We start from the raw sequence: 21105 nt of genomic DNA on the forward strand, positions 1-21105 counted from the left end.
GGGGGACGACACAGGCAGAGGGCAATATCCATGAGTGTACAAAGGCCACAGAGACTTTAACACAGAAGATACAGACACATCAATATGTATAATACGATTTGGGTCATGGACCCTGAGCAGGAACCCTCAATTTCATGTGCAGGGTGAAGAGAAAAAATCAGCGCAGTCCCGACATCTTAATCATCGTTGTGAATTATCCTGCTATTGTGTATTCGCTGGAAAGATTTGGCAGGTTAATTGGGCCTTTTTGTTGCAAATCTGCATCCTGCAAAGGAAGCATATCTACAATGGACTTGCTATCATTCTGTAACTGGTTGCAGGGCACCATTGTAAAATGCCATAATTCATGTCGAATCAAGAAGTAGCCAGTAGAACCCTGTCCATGAACCTCACTGCACGCTTCTCTTCATGCTGTCTCTTGTACTACAAGCCCCTCCACCCCCTGTCCATGGTGATGACTTTCTGTTACCATGGTAGGTCAAAAGTTACTGAAAAACGTAGCTATATAAAGGATTTATTTCCCCTGAATCTAACACTTTACTTCTGACTGGGAGCTTTGTGAATAATAGTTGTAACTGCAGTGCAAGTTATTATGAGACTACTGGGTACTGTATACATGGCAATACTAATGTTAATGCCAAAGAGACATATTGTTATTCTTTTAATTCATAGAGGAACTCTGAGTATACTGAGGTAAAGTTATCTTATACTCAGATAATGTCTGCTATGATCAGGTGGCTTTCCGAGCATTATAGTTTAAAGTCTTTTTGTCCCCAATGTAATTCATGCAGTTACCCACATGACAATAACTTCACAAGATGAAAAAAATGAAGATGTGTTATGTCCTATAATGGCGTTTGCTTTGTTGACACTGCTCATGGCACCCCGGTGGAGGCACATTGTGATTAAAGCAGGGAGTTCAAAAGAGCCCACTAAACCAATCAGATTTAACCTAATTACAGGGAAAACAGCTCTCCTCGTCTCCATGGCAACAGGATGACAACTCACAGATTTTCAGATTCTTTTTTTTCTTCTTTTTTCAGATTTTGTCACAATTTTTCTGCAAATCCATTAAAGGTGTGCAAATGTTATTAATCTGACAATTACATGATGGTGTATATTGGTGAATATACAACATTACAGTAGCCATAATATATATAAACAAGTACAGAGTAACAAGGAGGATGACTGCAGAGCTGTGGGAAAACAGAGGAAATCCTTCCCCCTCCAATCCTCCATACCAAAATTCAGTTTTTCATAACCCTGCCCACTCTGCTGTTGATGGCTATAGCACAAAGTGTGAGCTCCTTCTCAGTACTCCACTAAAGTAAGGTGCTTTCTCTTCATATTCCATACGTCACACACAGTCATAAGAGACAGTTCATGAAGAAGTCTGGAGCATCACTCACAGTTCTAGTTGGCAATTTCTAAGCACTTTAAAATGTTCCCTCTAAGCTGGGTGCTCTTGTGTGCTTGCACACGGTTCCAACATGCACACATACCGTCATTGTCTTTATCTTGCTGTTCTTTCTCATGCTGTTTCCTTTTACAGTCATGTAATTTTTATTGTGTTGCAGAAAATAGTTCATTGTGCTGACAGTCGGTTAAAAATTGTAAGGGACATTGCTTAAAGCCCTACGAATTGTGTTTAGGCAATAGCTAGATAGGACACTATTAACTCATTTACACCATCCATCCCATAATCGCCGATGCCAGCAATACTGCCAACATTTTGCCTTCAAATAGCAGACAGATACCAATGGTGCTCTTCTGCACTTCTTGGTATGATATGATTGCTATGTTGATCCTAGTTGTTGGGCTATAAGACTCAGTTGGAATTATGGTGCAAGCATCTGGTTTAAGGCCCTTACCAGTACCACTTAAATTAAACAGAATGTTGTATTTAGATTTTTCCTTCACATGAAACTATCTGCTTTGATTGTCAGTTCTCAAAAGCCACAGTTTTTCATTTCGAATGCCACCATGGCCTTATATATAGATATCTGGCGAAAGGGCAGTCGGTAGGATCACGTAGCACTTCCTAATAGCTGTCACAAGGGTGAAATTTCGTAATTCCTTAAAATTGTCATTCACGTCAAATATCAATTTTTCAGACAGAACAAATTTTAACACTTCGGTCCTCCACATACTGCATTTATAGAATTAACTTCTGGTGTAGACCACAACATTAAAATACATTTTCTTGCCAGCTATATAAGAATAACTATCCTACATACCAAAGCCTTGTCAAAAAAGAAATGTGGATTGTGATTTAGAAAATAAATGGCAAGAAATCAAATATTTTGTTAATGTGTTTGCATGGTTGCATGTACCCCAGCCCAGTAAACTTGTATCTCATCACATTCCCAGAATAAACATAGGTTTAAATCCAGCTCACTGTGTGTGGTGTTTGCATGTTCTCTCATTTTTTTCTGTGTGGGTTTGGTACTCTGGATTCCTCACGTAGTCCAAAGACATGCGTTTCAGATGTTTTGGTAACTCAAAGTGACCTTTAGGGTATGTGTGTGGGGACAGCTGGTAGCATAGTGGTTAGTGCTACTGCCTTGGGACCCAAAGGTTGCAGGTTTGCTCCCCACCTCTGGTTGTAGTGCCCTTGAGCAAGATGCTTACCCTAAATTTCTTCAAAAAAATAATCTAGCTGTCTAAATGGGTTAGTAATTATAGGGAGGCTACCATTGTAAGTTGCTTCGGAGAAAAGAATCTGCTAAATGAATAAATGTATGCCTCTCCACTGATGGACTTGTCTAGTGTGTGCCCTGTTTAGCCATCTACCCTGTGCTTCTGGAATAGACTCTGGACTACAGTGACCCTGATTTGGACAAGGGGTTAATGATCATGAGCAACAGTATAGAAAGAATCCACTCCAAAGCTGTTTTTGGGGAAAAAAATCTTTTGGTGCTTACTTCAAGAACTGTGGCAGGTAGCGCACAACCTGTGATTTGACATAATTCATATGCTCTGGGCTTTTCTGACTTCATGTAATTTCAGTTATCAGACCTATGCAGCCTGATGTTCAGTATTTTAGAGAACATCACTGCAAACCTCTTGTACTGTCATAAATAAGCAAAATAACTGAGATGTTTTCAACTGAAGTGGCACTGAAGTCTTTCAAATGTAGTCTGGGAAAGCAAACTGATCTACATTTCATAGCAGTGTCTCTCACACAGTTATCCCATGACCCACTGTCATCTACCACGCTAAGCCCTCATGTAATAGAATCCCATTCAATGAAAAATGACAATGGTTTATGAGAATGTATAATTTATCAATATGTATTATTCAGTACAACTGGACTTTTGTAGTTATTACTTTGACATCTTGCATTTTCTATGTACAATTACTTGTATTAGATGCTTGTATGTTATATTTTTGGGACAGATACACGTGTGTCCCTCAGTGATGTCATTCTTGCTATTTTCTGGCCAAATCTAGTGTATTAACCTCTACCCTGGAAACAATAACCACTAATACCCAAGAAGGGTTCAAAAGGTGGAGGTTTCACTCTTTCCTTTTAATATAGGCAACACATGGAGAGAGATATTTTATCAAGCAGTTTATTAACCCAGTCTCTTCAGTATAAAACTAACTACAGTATAAGTCATGTATCAGGAGGATATTGCCTGATCACTAGGCACTTGCCACCAAATGCCACCCCCAGGTCTGGCTCCTAAGAGTTCAATACAGCAGAGAGACCCAGAAAAGCTGTAGTGGGGACCGGGGGATGTGACATGTCAAATAAATAGTCAATAACATTTCTAAAAGTAAAAGAGAGAATGACACATTAAATGGCACTAATCTACACAAGCAGAGCACAAAAGAATAAGCCTGATTTGAGGTCCCTCGGATGTTGCTGGGGGCCTGGGTCACTACCTGGGAAAAACAATTGATATTATCTTACGCAGGAAAATAGCACAAATTCTAGTTTTTGTCATGCCCAATGAGTAATAATTACAGCGACAACAGGAGGTGTAACTCTATCATCTGCCTAAAACCACATAATTGTTTGTAGGGGGTGAGACTTACAGACCTTCTCAATTCACATTCATCAACTGTTTATTTTTGTCAGGGTCATAGGGATCCTGAGGCTATCCCACAACAGCTAGGCCCAAACTGGGAGTGGTACACCCCGGACAGGATGCCAGTCTATCACAGGGTGGCCACAGCCATACACACAGTACAGGTTATTTAGTATAATCAATTCGCATGAAGAATATGTGTTGGAACTATGGGAGGAAACCCACACAGACACAGGAAAGACATGCAAAATCCACACAGATTAAACTGGGATTGAACCTGCACTTGATCAACCCAGGACCTGTGAGGCAGCACTGTTTTCCATTGCCCCACAGTGATAGTCCGTCTCTTTCCTTCTTAGAAATTTTACACTCCCACCTGCTAATACATAAATAATTATGTTTGAAGTATAATGTAGGGGGGTGCGGTGGCGCAGTGGGTTGGACCACAGTCTTGCTCTCCGGTGGGTCCGGGGTTCGAGTCCCTCTTGGGGTGCCTTGCGACGGACTGGCGTCCCCTCCGGCCTTACGCCCTGTGTTACCGGGTAGGCTCCGGTTCCCCGCAACCCCGTATGGGACAAGCGGTTCTGAAAATGTGTGTGTATAATGTAATGTCATGTTGGGACAGAGGAAGCTAATGAAAAAACCATAGCAGTTATTTCCAGTGCAGAATTACAAGAATCAGATTATACAGCTACATACGGACTGTGTAAGAAAACCATGTTCTGTATGAATAAAACATATAAATGCAAGAAAGAAAAAGATAAAGGATGAAAAATGTTGCAAAAATATAGTAAACAAATATATGTTCTCCAATAGTAGCATGCTCCATGCATGTGAAGGTCAATTTAAAAAAAAAAAACCTTTTAACACCTATAATTAGAGATGAAAAAATGCAGGGCTCTTTAACCTTGTTAGAGAAAGTGTGCTTTTGCCTGGGTGTGAAACATGAAGCATGCTGTCTCTGTGTGGGTGTTTTATATCATAAGACCCGACCATTAGCAACAGATTAAATTAAAGTGACAGGGTGCTGTGAACCACTACTGTGGCTGGTGGCTTCTCATTTAAATGACAGCTTGTGAATATACCCAACCTCAGTGTTGCTGCAGAAAGATAACAAGACACTTTTAACTGCTATCTCAGTCATAAGAGCGCTGCCTCCTGAGAACACAAGGCTTAAGTGTTGGAAAGTGCCCTCAACTGCACACTGCTGTACGGTTAAGGCACATTGTGACACTGCGATTATCTCCCTGGTCAAAGGACCAGACAGCAGCTGAGTGAAATGCATTTGTTATGATTACATGGAACATAAAAGAGGGGCCTTACGGCTTGAGTACTGTTACAGAGCGTAAAAGTCATGATTCGGGAGTTTATTTCCGAGCAGGTCTTTCGTGTATTTCAGTGGGGATGTGGCAGACTTTGTTTAGAGCCACTGTTTGTTACGTGGCTGTTGTTGGTTCCAGTTCCGGGGCTGAGACACTCTTCAGCGTAATATGTAATGCAAAATGCTGCAATAATATCCATTAAGAAAAGCTAAATTAAAAATTATTTCGGATAAAACTGTTAGCAAGTCGATGAAATAATATTAAGCGATATTATAACTTGCGAAACCTCAGTTGGCTTTGAAGCTTGTGGTAGTCATCACTACACATCATCTGAAACCGCTTGTCCCATATGGGGTCGCGGGGAGCCGGAGCCTGGCTGGAGGAGGAGGGGACACACCCAGGACAGGATGCCACTCCAGTGCAAGGCACCCCAAGCAGGACTCAAACCCCAGACCCACCGGAGAGCAGGACCCGGTCAAACCCACTGCGCCCCCCTTAGTCATCACTAGCTTAATAAAAAAAAAAATGCTGATAGACTTATAGCACAGACAGGCAATAACACATAAATTTGATAACAAATAAACGTAACGGTTTCATATTTTTGCTGGTTTTCAACATCCTAAAAAAACAACAGTGAAACACTGTACAGCTGTTAAATATACTTGATGCTTCACAGAAACTATACTGTGAAGCTGGACAATATGGACACAGCAGAGCAGAATAAAAGACTGAGACAAGGTATTTGGTCTTCTGCCAGTTTACTCTGCAAAGACACAGGAGCATCTATAAAGGAAGGGACCCGTTCGCTTCCATCGACATACAAGCGGACCGCACAGGTCGCTGTGGACCGGCAACTAAGTGGGGATGTATTGGACTCATCACTGGACACTGATATCTAAAGGAGAATGAAATTAAATAGTTTGTGTTTTCAAACACACAAGGAAATGACTGTTATTCTATGTGCACTGGTATGTAATGCTGGAGTCCCACACTGCTTGAGTCATATGCAAGAAAACGGATTGCACTTTGAAGCTGGGTTGCTGGTGTTTGAAAAGTGAAACATGACTGTTCCCCATGACTGGGGGACCAGAGGCAACACTTGTTAGTGAGGTGCAGTGGGTTTCCAGTCTGGATTCCAGAGCTTACTACAAATGGTGAAAGGGGTACATACCGTCCTTTGGATCTTGTCTTCCAGGTCCTGGTTGATCCTCTGCAGTGCGGCATAGCTACTTTGTATGCTGGAAGAAAGAGTCTGGCAAGTGTCACTCAGAATAAACATGGAATATATACCTTATAATAAAAAATATCTACATGGAAATATGGTAGCATAGTGTTTAAGGAGATGGATTTGCTAGTTAATGTTCCGGCACGACACACACACAAATAACAGAAGACGCAAGGCTGGAGGGTGAGGGGACATACCCAGGACAGCACACCAGTCCATCCCAAAGCACCACAAGCAGGACTCGAACCCCAGACCCGCCAAAGAGCAGGCATGGGCCAAACCCGCCGCACCCCCACGCCCTCCTCCGACATGATACAAATTCTTGTATTTATCCAGTTTATACAGTATTGTGTAAAAGTTTTAGGCACTTGGTCAGGGAAAAAAGCTGTAAAGTGAGAATGATTCCAAAAATAATGCTCCTTAATAAACTTCCTACAAAGCTTAGTAACCATCAGTCGTTAACAACCACTTGTTCTGAGTAGGGTCGCAGCGGGTTTGGCCCGGGTCCCACTCTCTGGCGGGTCTGGGGTTCGAGTCCTGCTTGGGGTGCCTTGCGACGGACTGGCGTCCCGTCCTGGGTGTGTCCCCTCCCCCTCCAGCCTTGCGCCCTGTTGCTGGGTTAGGCTCTGGTTTGTCACGACCCTGCTTGAGACAAGCGGTTTCAGACTGTGTGTATACTTTCTTTCTTTAACGGCATATACAACCCTTACAGTAATACTGCAACTTTTTGCAAAAGGAATGCTTGGAAATCTAAAATATGCTCTTTCCCATTGACACTAATGCAGAAGAGATTAAATAACCATCTAAAACAAATATTTTTGTGAAACATCTAAGTGCCTAAGACTTTTGCACAGTACTGCATATAGATAAGATAAGATAAGACATTTTATTGTCATTGTATGCAGTACAATAAAATATTGTGTAGCACTCCTCAGAACAACAGCAGCAGAAGGAATGCAAATAAAATATATATTGACCTATATAAACAGTTAAAACTGGAAGTGCTTTGGACATGCATTTCAGGTAAGCAAACCAACAGCAGTAATAAATCACAAAAGTAAAAGTAGCTAATTACTTGACATCCGGTACGATTAATGTGGCACGTGAATGCATCCAAGTAACATAAGGGTGGTATATTTTTATGCTTATTGAGAAAATACAAGATAATCAATATGTGCAGGCTATGAAAGTTTGGCTCATAATTTGACCTTTTGCCTTTATTATGACTACTAGTTATTGATTACTGTCTCTTTCACGTTCTCGCACTTCTAAAGCGAACATATCCTGAATGCTGTATCCGCTTTGCGTGCACAAACTGGTGCTGCGTGTCACTGAGTCTCGGTCGTTGGGAGAGGTCTAGGAGCTGTTACCGCGGTGAGAGAGGATTTACTAACAGAAGCCAGGAAGAAAACTCATCCCCAAGGGCTACTGATTCTCTGAATTCCACCTCTAGTCTGCAAGCCACAGCTGCGCATGAGAGAGACCAGTTTTAATGATGAGCGCATTGCTGCTCCCAGTTGCATTGCCATGAAAACAGCTCAGCCTCTGCTTAAAAATATCTTTTCAATTACACTGGTAGCCAGAATGTGTGGACCTTTCTACGTAAGGGTAGAAGTCTTCAGCGAAGGGAGTGAAAGAAGGGAAGGAAAAGGAGAAGTATGAGTGGGAAGTAGTAGACAGCTGCCTCCATGCTTTAGGATCCCCTTCCGTCTCTGTGGCCTTGAAGGCTGCATGAATTTTCCACCTGAATATTTCATGACTGATATTTTGGTCACAATGCCTCTGTAAGCAGAACATGAATTCTGTCTGAATCAGTGTGAGCCATACACAGTGTAACGTCAGGGCTGGTGGAATGCGGTTTTCCCATTTAATTTTCGCTAGAAATATTCAGTCTGAAAAAGGTGTGTCTTTAATAATTGCAACATTTTCTTTTTAAATTAGAACTTTACATTTTGAACGACAGGCATAACAGATCAGAAAGAAGAAAAAATACCGAAGTCAAAATATTATGTACAGATTAAAAGGATCTTTATGATGCTCGGCTGGGAGTGGTTAGATCAGAAGGTGCTTCCTTTACGTTTAAGTAAAATGTAGAAAAAGAATTGCTGTTTTCATTTATAATGACGGCGCTCAACTGATATTCTGCGATATGGTTAATTTCTGTTAATATTTCTCATTCATGGCATAAGAGGTCACATTGTCAACCCCTGTGTCAGGACCTTCTGGGTCCTCTCATTTCTGGGTAAGAGGCACAAAGGAAGCCGAGGGCCAAGTCCAAGACAATTGACACTGCTAAGGCAGTCTCCTCCTGGTCCTCCTGATGATGTTAAAAATTACGAGCAGGTTCAGCGCTTACCGGCGTAATTTATCGATGAACTTCTCCAGCTCCTCCTGAGCTCGCCGCAGCTCAGTCTCCAGGTACTGCCTGGTAGAATCAAACTCTGTCTCCAGCCGCTCCAGCTTGTGTGTGGTGTAGGACAGCCGCTTGCGCAGGTCTTCCTTCTGCTCCTGCAGGAAACTGCAGACCACAGACGTAGAGATGTACACAGGTCCGTCATCTTGTTGCAGAAGCACCGAAAGCACCATAGCTTTAAGAGTGATGAATGATGGCCATGGAACTCATGCCCTAATTTTGAGTCTCCACACACAAGCACTTGTAGAAAAAAAAGGGATTAAAAATCCTATGAACATATTTTGTAGCTTGCCAGTTATTTGTGAGAATTGCCGCATGGATGATTTTGCCGAACAGAGGGAACTGAGGTTTCAAGCTACATCCTTCTATGTATGGTGGAGCAGTGTGTTGTTATGCTCCTTTAAAAACATATCCGCGGAGAGAGAATGTGTTCATGGCGATGAGAGCAGGAGACTAATTAATGCTATTTTTCGGAAAGTCAAATTATTACTATGGGGCCACCGTCATGCCGCACTGCAGGACAACCACTACCTCAATTATATATTTCCTAACAATGATGTACAATAAGGGCAATTCAGAGCTGTCAGTTCATCTGATCATGAATTTGGTACCAGGTGGCACAATGGTGCAGCAGGTAGCTCCAGGATGTAGGTTCAAAACTGGATCAATCTCCGTAGCATTTGCACGTTCTCCCGTTTGGATGGGTTTTGTCTGGGTTCTCTGGTTTCCTCCCACACTCCAAAAGCATGCAGTTTAGATGACATGGACACTAAATTGTCCGTCACATGTAAATGGATGAATGAGTGTGTGTGGCTACCCTACAATAGACTGGTATCCCATTTAGGGTTTTCCCCCCGTTGAACCCAGTGGCTCTGGGTTGCTATGACCCTGACCCGGACAAGTGGTTATCAAAAGTGAATGAGCGCTGTTAGTATCTTGGGAAGAAATGCCAGTACATCAAAAAAAAAAAAAAAAAAAAAAAAAAAAACCCAACATGGGTACAAGGAGTACTTGGATGCTCAGTATACATAGGTGTCCCCTTCCCTTCACGCTGAAGAGTACAGTAAAGTGGGAAGCCAAAGAAGGAAAAAGCATGAACAGAAAGCAGCTGAGAGCCTCTACTATGCCTTAGGCTCTCACTGTGTTTCCATCGGCCTTGAAGACTGCTTGCATTTTCCACTTGAATATTTCATAACTCATATGGGGCCAGATTTATACTCTCAACCTTGGAGCTGTAAGGCAATGCCAAGTCATTAACTACTATGCCACCCAGCTCATTAAATAATGCTGTTTAAATTCTGAACTTACAGTAATAAAACACAGCACACAATTTGCATTACTTTATTGATGTAATTTCAGTTATAATCTTCGGAATCAGGATTGCGACTCTTAACCCAACTGGTTACAATGTCCTTTTTTTCAACATTGTTCTCCAGAGTAAAGACAACATGTACTACCTTTGCATCCCTGGGTCATCTACTGTTCCCATGGCCTTCAGGGCCCAAGTCAAATAAACATTAAGATGATTAAAAAAAGGAGGGGGGGGGGGCATAGATTGACACCAGAGATTCTGCATCCACAGGCAATTAGGGATGGACATTGCAGCAGGAGAGCTGATATTGGCACGATCCAACCGCTCCGCACTGGATGCTCCCTTTCACATCTCAACAGCTTTTATTATGCTCAGAGACGACAGGTGAACGTTCATCTTCCTCATATAAAACTGACAACATTAAGCGTGGCACATCAGCCTTGGCAGGCAGCCTTCCTGCAGTTTCCTCTAATGTGGTATGCATAGGTGAGAACCAGGTGCATAACTCATACCTGTGGGTAAATTAAATTAAAATGTACAAATGATTAAGCTGTCTGATATAGATTTAGAAATAGGATGGAGCAGATAATGTTTAGATGGCTGAGCTCTGCAAAACTGGTTCCTCTACAGTATCCTCCCGTATTCTGTTCTGTCTTTTTGTTATTCTTATGAATTAGAATATTTTCTGCTTTTTTGTCTTTAATATAATAGCCATTATTGTTTCCAGACTGTCTCCTCACCCTGTCCCTGCGCAACAGCCCAAAGGCCACAGAGTCGCATCCCCTGTTGATCATAAATATGTAAAAAACTAAAAGATAGACGATGGTATTTTAGATGGTTTTTACACTGATTTAAAAATGTCTCTGCATTGCTCAGCAGAGTCTGGGCTTTTCTTAGTTCTTCGTAATAACATCTAATAAATGGATTTTAAAGGTCATCAGTAAAGATGAATGCAAATTACTGGTCTGTTTGAATCCTCATTCCAGACCCCAGGTACATTTTTTTCCCTACTTACTGGTTACTTAGTGATGTAGTGTTAATGGTAACTACATTGTAAATAATACTAAAATTATGACTCCATCAATGTTTCACCAGCGAGACCCGAAATTATGGAGGCGCACCCCTTCTGCTCCTGCCATTGAAACTAGATGTAAAACCTGATCCGAATTTTTACATGCGCGAGGTGTCTCGGCATCCCGGATCGTCACTCCCCCCGGTGCGGCCTGAGGTGGCACCGGCGTACTGTCGGCTCCTCAACGGCTTACCTTCTGCCTGGATTTAACGAGTGCCAACAGCGACCCCCAGGTTCTGTGGTCGGCATTGGTTTCAAAATCCTTAGACTCTAGCTCTACCTTGACAGACATTTCGGTGTTTATACTAAACATATTCACACCGTTCCGCTGTCACTAGAGTCGAATTTCCATGAGAGGTGGGCAGCCACTGGTATTTGGACCCTCAGAAGTTTATTTTTCTCCCCCTGTTCCATCTGCGAGATTTTGTTTTCCACTGCTAGCTGTTGCCTATGTCAGTGACCCAAAATGTTTGCCGTGCTTCGGTAAAACCCAAAGACACAATCAAAATAGATTTATTTTCTGTTATGCTGATCTCTACAGAATGAGATCCTACACAGTAAAAATGTGATACAGCAATAACTGAAAATACATACTTTTTAACTCACATAACAAACCCTTGTCTTCTATATGGACATTTTTTTCAATACACTAATGCGTTGGTTCCGGTGGCAGAAATCTCTGGAACAAAAACTTTATTAACGGACACAAGTGTGACACCATTCAGCAGGAGCAGCGACGGCTGTGATTAAATGTACTGCTCTGAAATGCAATGAATAATAAGTGGAAGTACGGTGCAATATTTATTATCACAAATATTAATGAAAAGGATGCTGGTGTGATCATTTTATTGTTCGCAATGCCTTTACATTTGCGATTTATTCATTTTAATGCGCAACTTCATCAGTTCCTCAGCGCATTTTCCCATTAGGAATAATGGTATGCACAGTACCGACATTCACTTATACAGACACCAAGAATTTGTTGCGCACATTTGGACTCCTCAGCTCATAACTGCAAATCTTTGGTGACATACCTACGAAATGACTCTAACCATGTGACCTGACTGAGCTGCTGAGTTCCCAGTCCCATCAGATGAACAAACAAACAGTAATATGTACAGACTGCTGGGAACGGACACCAACATCGTTCATTCGGAGACAGGTGGTTTGAAGACAAGGTGTGTGGAAACAAATGCATCATCTCCTCATGCTTAGCTCAACATTCAGGCATCGCATGGACCCCAGCGCAGGGACCGTAAAGTATGATATCCGACACAAATATGGGTACGCACAATGATTTGAATATGATACAAATAATGTAATTAATGTAAATTTAATATACATAAATATACATTTTATATATATATATATATATATATATATATATTTATACATATATATATATAATACTCCCTTTGAAGGTGAAGTGCAGATGTAATAATATGGAGAACTGTCTGTTAACCAAGGTTGATAATGTAAAAATAAATAGAGAGCGATGCAGCCTGACCCTCGCACACTTATTTTTGAGCGTGTGTGGGTGCGCCTTTGCATTTCCGCGACTCCGCGTCTGTCCGATTATGCGCGCCTATCTGCATATTTGTGTCACTGTGACTGCAAGTGCGTGCGAAAGATCTGCGTAAGGCAGCTTGACTAGTATGGCGCAGGTAATTGGACCACAAGAGGGACGCCGCAGGAGGAGTGACGTCGGCCCTTAAAAACAGCAAATCGCGAACGAATCGGTTAAAAAGAGCGTCTCCCTTTCGGAACCTGGCAAAACCACACAACACGTCGCTCGTGGAGGACGAGAAACATCTTCGGCCGATTTGTACTATACGCTCGAGAAAGGTGTATTTGGTTCCTCCTGAAAGAATGATCAAAACACATTGTGAAGCTCAAGGTTTTAGTTCATTTTCAGAGCACAAACTGTATGTAGTTTGGCAATTTAATAGCTCAACGTGTCGATGAAAAGCAACCGATGCCTGCAGTTTTCAAAACACACCACACGTGAAACATAAAATAGGAAAGAGCTACAAGTGAGGGCAAGACAGTAACGGCTGATTGTCACACATGGAACAAGATTTCGGAGCTCTGTTTGGATGACATGTGAGGTGTCTCCAATGGCGGAGCGCGTTAGTTACAAGGCAGACAGAATGATACTGAAGACAGATGGCTTACATCGTTCTTACCTCTTTTTCTGATGTTTGCCACTGTTTCTGGAATTTTTTAGTGCTGTTTTCCCAATATATATCTTTTTCATGTTTTTCCTTTATTGCTTAAGTTCATGTGTGATTATTTTCTTTGCAGGGGGCTGAAGTCCAATCTGGGTTCTATGCCCCACCCCAGTTCCTTTTTCTAAGGGGGTTATGTTCTCCGTACGGTGTCTGACCGTCGTATACCTGCGGTTGTCCTGCCAACAAAGTAGAAAAATATGTTTGGCATCTCCAATAAGTAACTCATAGTATCTGCCTTTCAGAAACGCAAAACATCTCAGGAACCTTGGAAACCAGATGTTGGCTGTGCATGCAAGCATGCAGAAACTCACGGGCCCGTCAAACGACAACCACCAGCGCTTAATGTCCTCAACACTTATGCTTTCTTGACTCTAATATAATCAGTAAGAGCTCTAATAGATGTACGAGTGAAACAAAGCGCTTTGCGGCAACAGCAAGATAACAGCAACATGCATAAATTGGCAAAAGACTGTAGAAGCTTTACATTAATTTAACCACAGCACAAGGTGTTTTCTACACAATGAATAGTTTTGCTGAAGGTATGAAAACACTGAGAAACATGACAGTCATGAGATTTTTGCATCAAGAAGGACCTCATCTACCATGATATAATGCCTGCACTGTGCCCTCCAGTCAATTTTCTTGTGGCCCAATCAGTATGACCAGGGTACAACAGTGTGCTTGTCTGAACTATTCTTGAACTCCATTCGGATTACAGGTGGTCCCCGAGCGACAATGGTCCGATTTAGGATTTTTCTGCTTTACGATGGTGCGATGGCGATACACATTCGCTAGAAATTGTACTTTGAATTTTGAATTCCTTTTTTTTTTTTTTTCCGGGCAAGCGATATGCGATGCAATACTTTCTTGTGATGCTGAGCAGCCTGTAATGGCCATCGCACATCTGCTAGGCTATGATGTTCGGTAGGTCACGTGAATTAAATGCATTTTCAACTTACGATATTTTCGATTTACAATTGGTTTACTGGAACGTAATCCCATCATATGTTGGGGACCACCTGTACTCCATCATATCTATTAGGATCTGTGAAAACTTCAGAAAAAGCAAAATATAAAATCTAAAATAAAAACAAAAAAAAGGAAGTGGTAAGACATTGATTTATTCTATCCTCATTAGCTGCTCATCTCATTTTGGGTCTCAGTGTTACCGGAGTGTGTCCTGGTAACACCGTGTGTGAGGTAGGGAGCATCATGGACGGGATGTAGAATTTCTGTACTCTTTTATGATCTCAAAGCAACATCAAAATTAATTGTACTTTAAAATTATAGAAAATATGTAATCTCCACAATCTCTTTAACAATGTGTTGTTTTCCCCTTTATACATTAAACATGGTGCCATATTCCTCATACGTCGCTCTCATTTATCCCTTTGATCACAAAAAAGTAAGAGAAACATAAAATATACACACACACACACACACACACACACACACACACACACACACACACACACACACACAGTCTGAACTGCTTGTCCCATTCGGGGACACAAGGAACCAGAGCCTAACCTGGCAACACAGGGTGTAAGGCTGGAGGGGGAGGGGACCCACACCCACCCAGGACAGGACGCCAGTCTGTCGCAAGGCACCCCAAGCAGGACTCGAACCCCAGACCCACTGCGCCACCACGCCCCCCTGCATAATATACACAATACAATAATAATGCACACAGTTTATTCACTGAGTTCCAGTAAAAGTCTCAGATGTACCTGTAATAAATAAAAATACTGCAAGACTTCTAGGTTTTTTTTATTAACTTCAAGCTACATTAAAAGTAATTTAAAATAGTTGAAAATAAGAATACATTGTCTGGACAAACTCCTATCCAATGCCAACTGTTGCCCATAAATGTGCAGCGTTTGTCCTCTTGTTATTGATCCTCATTTAGGACACTAGTGGCAAACACTGGAAGCAAGCTGAATTAATCCAGTCTCATTCCAGTACTCTATTTTGGTCTTTTTTCAAGGCAACTAATGTCTGTTTGTGCAAACACGGGTGATGTTCACAAAAAACAGTTTTCGAAAAAAAAAAAAAAATTAAGTGAAAAAAATACAATTTAAAAAAGGAAAAATGTTTCGCTCTTACAAAATTCATAATTCAAGTGTTCACAGCAAGGCTCTTAATGTCGCCGTTTGGAGAGTCACAATAATTTGTATTTCATACATTTCAATCTTGTCCTTAAAGAGTGACAGGTTTGTGTCTTTCTACAGATATACAGAGGTTTTGAACTTCTGGCAGATCTCACTCTGAGGATGTCACTGGTCAGAGGTTATAATTGTTCATTGCACTTTAAAAGGCCCTCATTGTCTTCTGATCTGTTTAAAATACTAATACACACATATAGATAGTAGTGTGAAATAATAACGTTCCATGTCAAGGTGAAATGAGGAAAAAATATTGACCCTGAGTCTCCCTGCTGCCATCTGACAATGATTATTAAGGTGAACAACACTGTATGCTCTAACTTTACGTGGAAAGTCAGATGAGCATTCTAATGAACACAGTGTGTAATGGAAAATAGAAGACCAGCCAATGAAAAACGTGACTTCCATATTTCATCAAAGTTTACATCGTAACACTAAGGCAATTGTAATGAATATTGCTACATCATTTGTGACCATCACCTTTATCACCAGGTAGGAGAGGAGTGATAAGTGTACATTTGTGCCACCAATGTATCATCTGTACTCTTAAGCAAGGTACTTTACCCAACTCATGATGATGATAATGACAATGGTGATGATGATTATGATGATGATAAACACCCAGAAAGGAATTCCACTGGAGTTACTATTGGTAGGGTACAGGAATATTGGGGGAAATCAAGGGAGAAGGACTAACCTAAGGTTTTAATACACACTCATAACAACACTAACAATATTTAAGATCTAACTAGAGCCTCTGTAAGAGGAGTGAGGACTTTGACATTGGTGCTGGGAGGATAGCTGGTGGTGTAGTGGTTAGTGCTGGAACTTTTGACTCAAAGGGTCACAGGTTCAAGCCTCATCTCTAGCTGTAGTACCCTTAAGCAAGGTACTTACCCTAAATTGCTCCAGTAAAATTACCCAGCTGTGTAAATAGTTCTAAGTACATTAACATTAGAAGTTGCTTAGGAGAAAAGTGTCAGATAAATGTAAATACTCGTGTGCCAGGAAATGTGACTCACCTTAGCTCTGATCCCTACAGACACTGACAGTTAATCTCTGCCAGGGACAGTGTGTCAATCATGTTACTTGCTGACGCACTGTCTCCTTCCCCTTAGGCAGCACCATCAGATGACTCCATAGTGTTGAGGCTGTGCAGTCTCAATAGAATCCTTAAGCTGGAAAAAAAACTAGAAATTATGGTCTCTCTAAATGGTGAAAACTTTTTGGGATCTACCACCTGGTTTCCCTTCAGCAGGTATATACCCTAGCTGATGACATTTTGTCACTTTCAAATGGGATGAGTTTTGACTTAACCAGCACAAATGAGAAACTCAGAAATGTCCAAAATTGCAGATGCAGAAAAATGGCACTCCCAAGCCCCCCACCCCCCTCCCAAATTTTCTTTAGATCTTTCAGCATCTTCCCTCCTCAAATACTAGAACCTACTTGACTTCAGAGAAATCCCTGTACAGTAGGCAGGGTGCAAAGAAGAACCCCAGGCAGTAGTGACTCATGACGATATCCTGTAGCAGGGTCCTCTGAGCAGAAAGTCTTCAGTGAAAAAATCATAACAACCATATCTTCTGCAGAGGAATCCCTGCTGTGTTTTTGAGTAAAATTTTAGCATGGAAATAGGCCTCAGGCTCAGACTCCTCATGCCTTCAGTTCAGTATACAAAATAATAACTTGATGGAATAATTGTAAGATTTACCTGATCATCAGAATTCAATATCACTAAAAGTAAAGTAAAATAAAAGTGTGGGTAAATACATAAATGTATATGTTAAGGGAATAAAACAGATGTCACCTGACACACACAAAAGGTTGGTGTTCAAAGGAAAACTAATAATTTTATTGTTTCAGTTTATACTGACTGTGGGAGAAAAGAAAAAAACAAGTTTGCTTCCTTTCTTGCTTATCTCATACTGGCAAACAAACGCATTTCAGCGTTACAATATCAACAGCAAAATGAACCTGCCTTCGGAACAGCTCTTTTTTTCTTTTGTCCTGTGTATTATTGTCTTGTACTCCTGTTGTGTGTTGCACCATGGTCTCCAGAGAAACGACATTTTGTTCAACTGTATACAAGCAATACGGAGGAATGATGATTAAATTTACATTTACATTAACATTTATTCATTTAGCAGACACTTTTGTCCAAAGCGACGTACATCTCAGCAAAAGTACAATTTATGCATTACATTAAAAGAAAGAGACATAGCTGCAGACATGTGACTCAGGTAAACCTAGTTTGTTACCTACCACTTGCTGCACCGAGGTAAAACACAGGATAGTCAAATCCTGACACCCTCCTACCATTTTTTTTTTTTTTAGATAATATTAAGATACACAAGCAAGCAAATACAATGCCAGAGTAGTGGCTGATAAAAGGGTTTATCTGGTGATGCTCATGAAGTTACGGTGTATGAACATTTACACTGTACATGAGCTGGCGAGATCTTGGGCTAAACGGGTCCGGAAAAGGTGAGTTTTCAGACCCTTCTTGAATGTAGACAGAGTTTCCGCAGTTCTGAGTGAGAGGGGAAGGTCATTCCACCACAATGGAGACAGAACCAAGAACCTCCGTGCTTTACCTTTCGTGCGTGGCACCACCAAGCGAGCAGAAGTAGATGAGTGACGGGGTCTAGCTGGGGTGTAACGGTTGATCAAAACCTGTAAATAGCTGTAGCAGTTATATTGATGCATTTGTAGACAATAACCAGGGTCTTGAATTTGATTCGGACAGCTATAGGAAGCCAGTGCAGAGAAATGAGAAAAGGAGATACGTAGGAACGCTTTGGCAAATCAAACACAACTCATGCAACAGCATGTTGTAGAAGCTGGAGAGCTTTGATGACAGTAGCAGGAAGATCACACAAGAGAGAGTTGTAGTAGTCCAGACGGGAAGTCACCATGGCCTGGACAAGTAGTTGGGCAGACTCAATTGTGAGGTAGGGATGGATCCTACGAATATTATGCAGGATGTATCTGCAGCTTCATTGTGGCTTCAATGGGCTGAGAGAAAGACAGACTTGTGTCAATCGTTACTCCCAGACTCTTAGCCAAGGAGGTAGGCAAGGTGAGTGAGTTGTCCAGTTTGATCAATTGATTGTGACAGGAGGACGGGCCAGCTGGGAGGTAAAGAATCTCTGTTTTGGAGAGGTTGAGTTGGAGGTGGTGATCAGACATCCATGAAGAGATGTCTGACAGGCAGGCAGCAATACATGCAGAGATGTCTGACGCACCAGGTGGAAAGGAGAGGAAGAGCTGGGTATCATCAGCATAGCAGTGGTATTTGAATCCATGGGAGGCTATGACTGGACCAAGGGAGGAGGTGTAGATCGAGAAAAGAAGAGGACCCAATACCGAGCCCTGCGGGACACCAGTTGAGAGAGGCAGAGGAGAAGAACGAGAGCTCCGCCAGACCACTTGATATCATCTTTCAAATACGTAGGACTCAAACCATCTTAATGCCACACCTTTGATCCCAAGCTGGTTAAGAGAGGATAGTAGAATCCAGTGGTTGACTTTGTCGAATGCTGCAGACAGATCAAGGAGGATGAGGACCGAGGAGAGGGAGGTGCTCTAGCGGTTTGGAGAGCATCAGACACTGCCAGAAGGGCCTTTTCAGTGGAGTGACCAACTTTGAAACCAGACTGATAACCATCGAGGAGACGGTTCCGGGTTTGGAAATCAGACAGTTGATCACAGGCTGCCCGCTCTAGGGTTTTAGACAGGAAGGAGAGGAGAGAGACCGATCTGTATTTTTCAACCAGATTGGGGTCCAGGGAGGAGTTTTTTAACAGAGGTGAAATTAGAGCGGTTTTGAGGGCAGCTGGGAAACAGCCAGAGGGGAGCGAAGAGTTGATGATCTTAGAGATGAAGGTGGAGAGTTGCGGGGAAATGTTCTGTATAAGTGACAATGGGATCGGGTCAAGCGAGCAGGTGGTGGCTCTGTGCAGTATCATGAGATGAGAGATTTCTGACACGGAGAGCAACTTGAATTTGGAAAAGATTGCTTCGCAGGGGAGTCCAGCGTGAACCAAGCAGGTTGATGCTGAGAACTTGATTAAAAATAACTTGAACTTGAACCTAAAAGCCTTGAACAGATTTTCCCTGTTGGCGGTGTAGGCAGCTTCATCCTAGAGAGCAGCTTGTCTGGGTTTCATTTGAAATGCACACAGGTTCATTAATTTTTATTGATTGATTTCATTTATTAATTTTGAAATTTGTATTGTAGAAAGCAGTTAACGCCTCATTTATTAAATGTATGAAAATGAACTAACCTTAAAATGCATGTTTCTGATTTGTCTAAAGCAAATACCCCCTTCTTTCTTATTCATGAAAATCTACAGATTTATTCGACTGACATTCTGGAGCACTGGATTGATAGATACCTAGAGAGCAAAATTACTCATTGTAAGTGTAATGAATTTGTACATTTTTGTAAAATGAATTGTAAATGTAACAAAGCACGGAGGTTCTCAGTTCTGGGATCGTTGTGGTGGAACTACCTCCCCCTCTCACTCAGAACTTCTGAATCTCTGTCCACATTTAAAAAGGGTCTTAAAACTCATCTCTCCCAGACTCACTTCACCCATCAGCTCTTAAGTTCATGTAAGCGTAGATGTTCATGTGTCATAATTTTAAGATGATGCCCAGATAAACCTTTACACAGCTACTCCTGTAATGTAATTATATGTATCTAAAAGAAGATATTACCGGGAAGGTGATTTGGAATCATGGATATTTGGGTAAAGTTTTATGCAGCTACTTGTGTGATGAACATCAGTTCATATGGTGGAAAGAAACAAACTAACTGCACTTAAGAATCACACGTCTGCATCTAAGTGTCTCTTCCCGCTAATGTAATAAACACATTGTATTTTCTGTGAGATGTATGTTGCTTTGGAGAAAAGTGTCTGATGAATGAAGACATGTCAATGTAAATATAAATGTAGTAGCACAGCAGTAAAAGACCTAATGTAGATGGTACTAATTCAAAATCAAGAAAAGCAACGACATAACTATCCAAACTCGGTGGAAGAACAAAGGCATTTAGTTGTCGCTAGAAGAGCACGAGCTTGCCTACTTTCTTTGTATCTGTAAGAACAATGACACACGTGTCCTCATTACTGAGATATAGGGAATTAGACGTAAGTCACACATTTTGAGGTGTTCAGGGCGTTCCTTTGAGGCCCAGTCCCTCAGCCTCATTACAAGGAGCCCGAAGCACTGGCTGGAAATTGCCAATTAAAATAGATTCTGCACATGGCCAAGAGAAGTCAGGAGGGACCGTAATAAGTGGGATATGAAAGTCTAGCA

At 41.6% G+C, this 21105-nt stretch overlaps 1 protein-coding gene across 6 annotated transcripts in view; it reads right to left on the reverse strand.

Moving 5' to 3' along the window:
* The window catches only part of LOC108930782 (brain-enriched guanylate kinase-associated protein-like), a 37762-nt gene that overhangs the window by 3580 nt on the left and 13077 nt on the right, over positions 1–21105 (reverse strand). For 4 of the 6 annotated variants that reach the window (XM_029252561.1, XM_029252559.1, XM_029252560.1 and 1 more), the window contains 3 exons: positions 13568–13788; positions 8941–9102; positions 6531–6597 (listed from right to left, as the gene is read on the reverse strand). In XM_029252561.1, the coding sequence (XP_029108394.1) occupies positions 6531–6597; positions 8941–9102; positions 13568–13638 (300 nt within the window). In that variant the 5' untranslated portion in view covers positions 13639–13788. The remainder of the gene's footprint in view (positions 1–6530; positions 6598–8940; positions 9103–13567; positions 13789–21105) is intronic. The other 2 variants (XM_029252556.1, XM_029252562.1) reach the window with 1 other exon arrangement.

This window comes from Scleropages formosus, chromosome 5 (assembly GCF_900964775.1).
Source record: "Scleropages formosus chromosome 5, fSclFor1.1, whole genome shotgun sequence".
NCBI lineage: Eukaryota > Metazoa > Chordata > Actinopteri > Osteoglossiformes > Osteoglossidae > Scleropages > Scleropages formosus.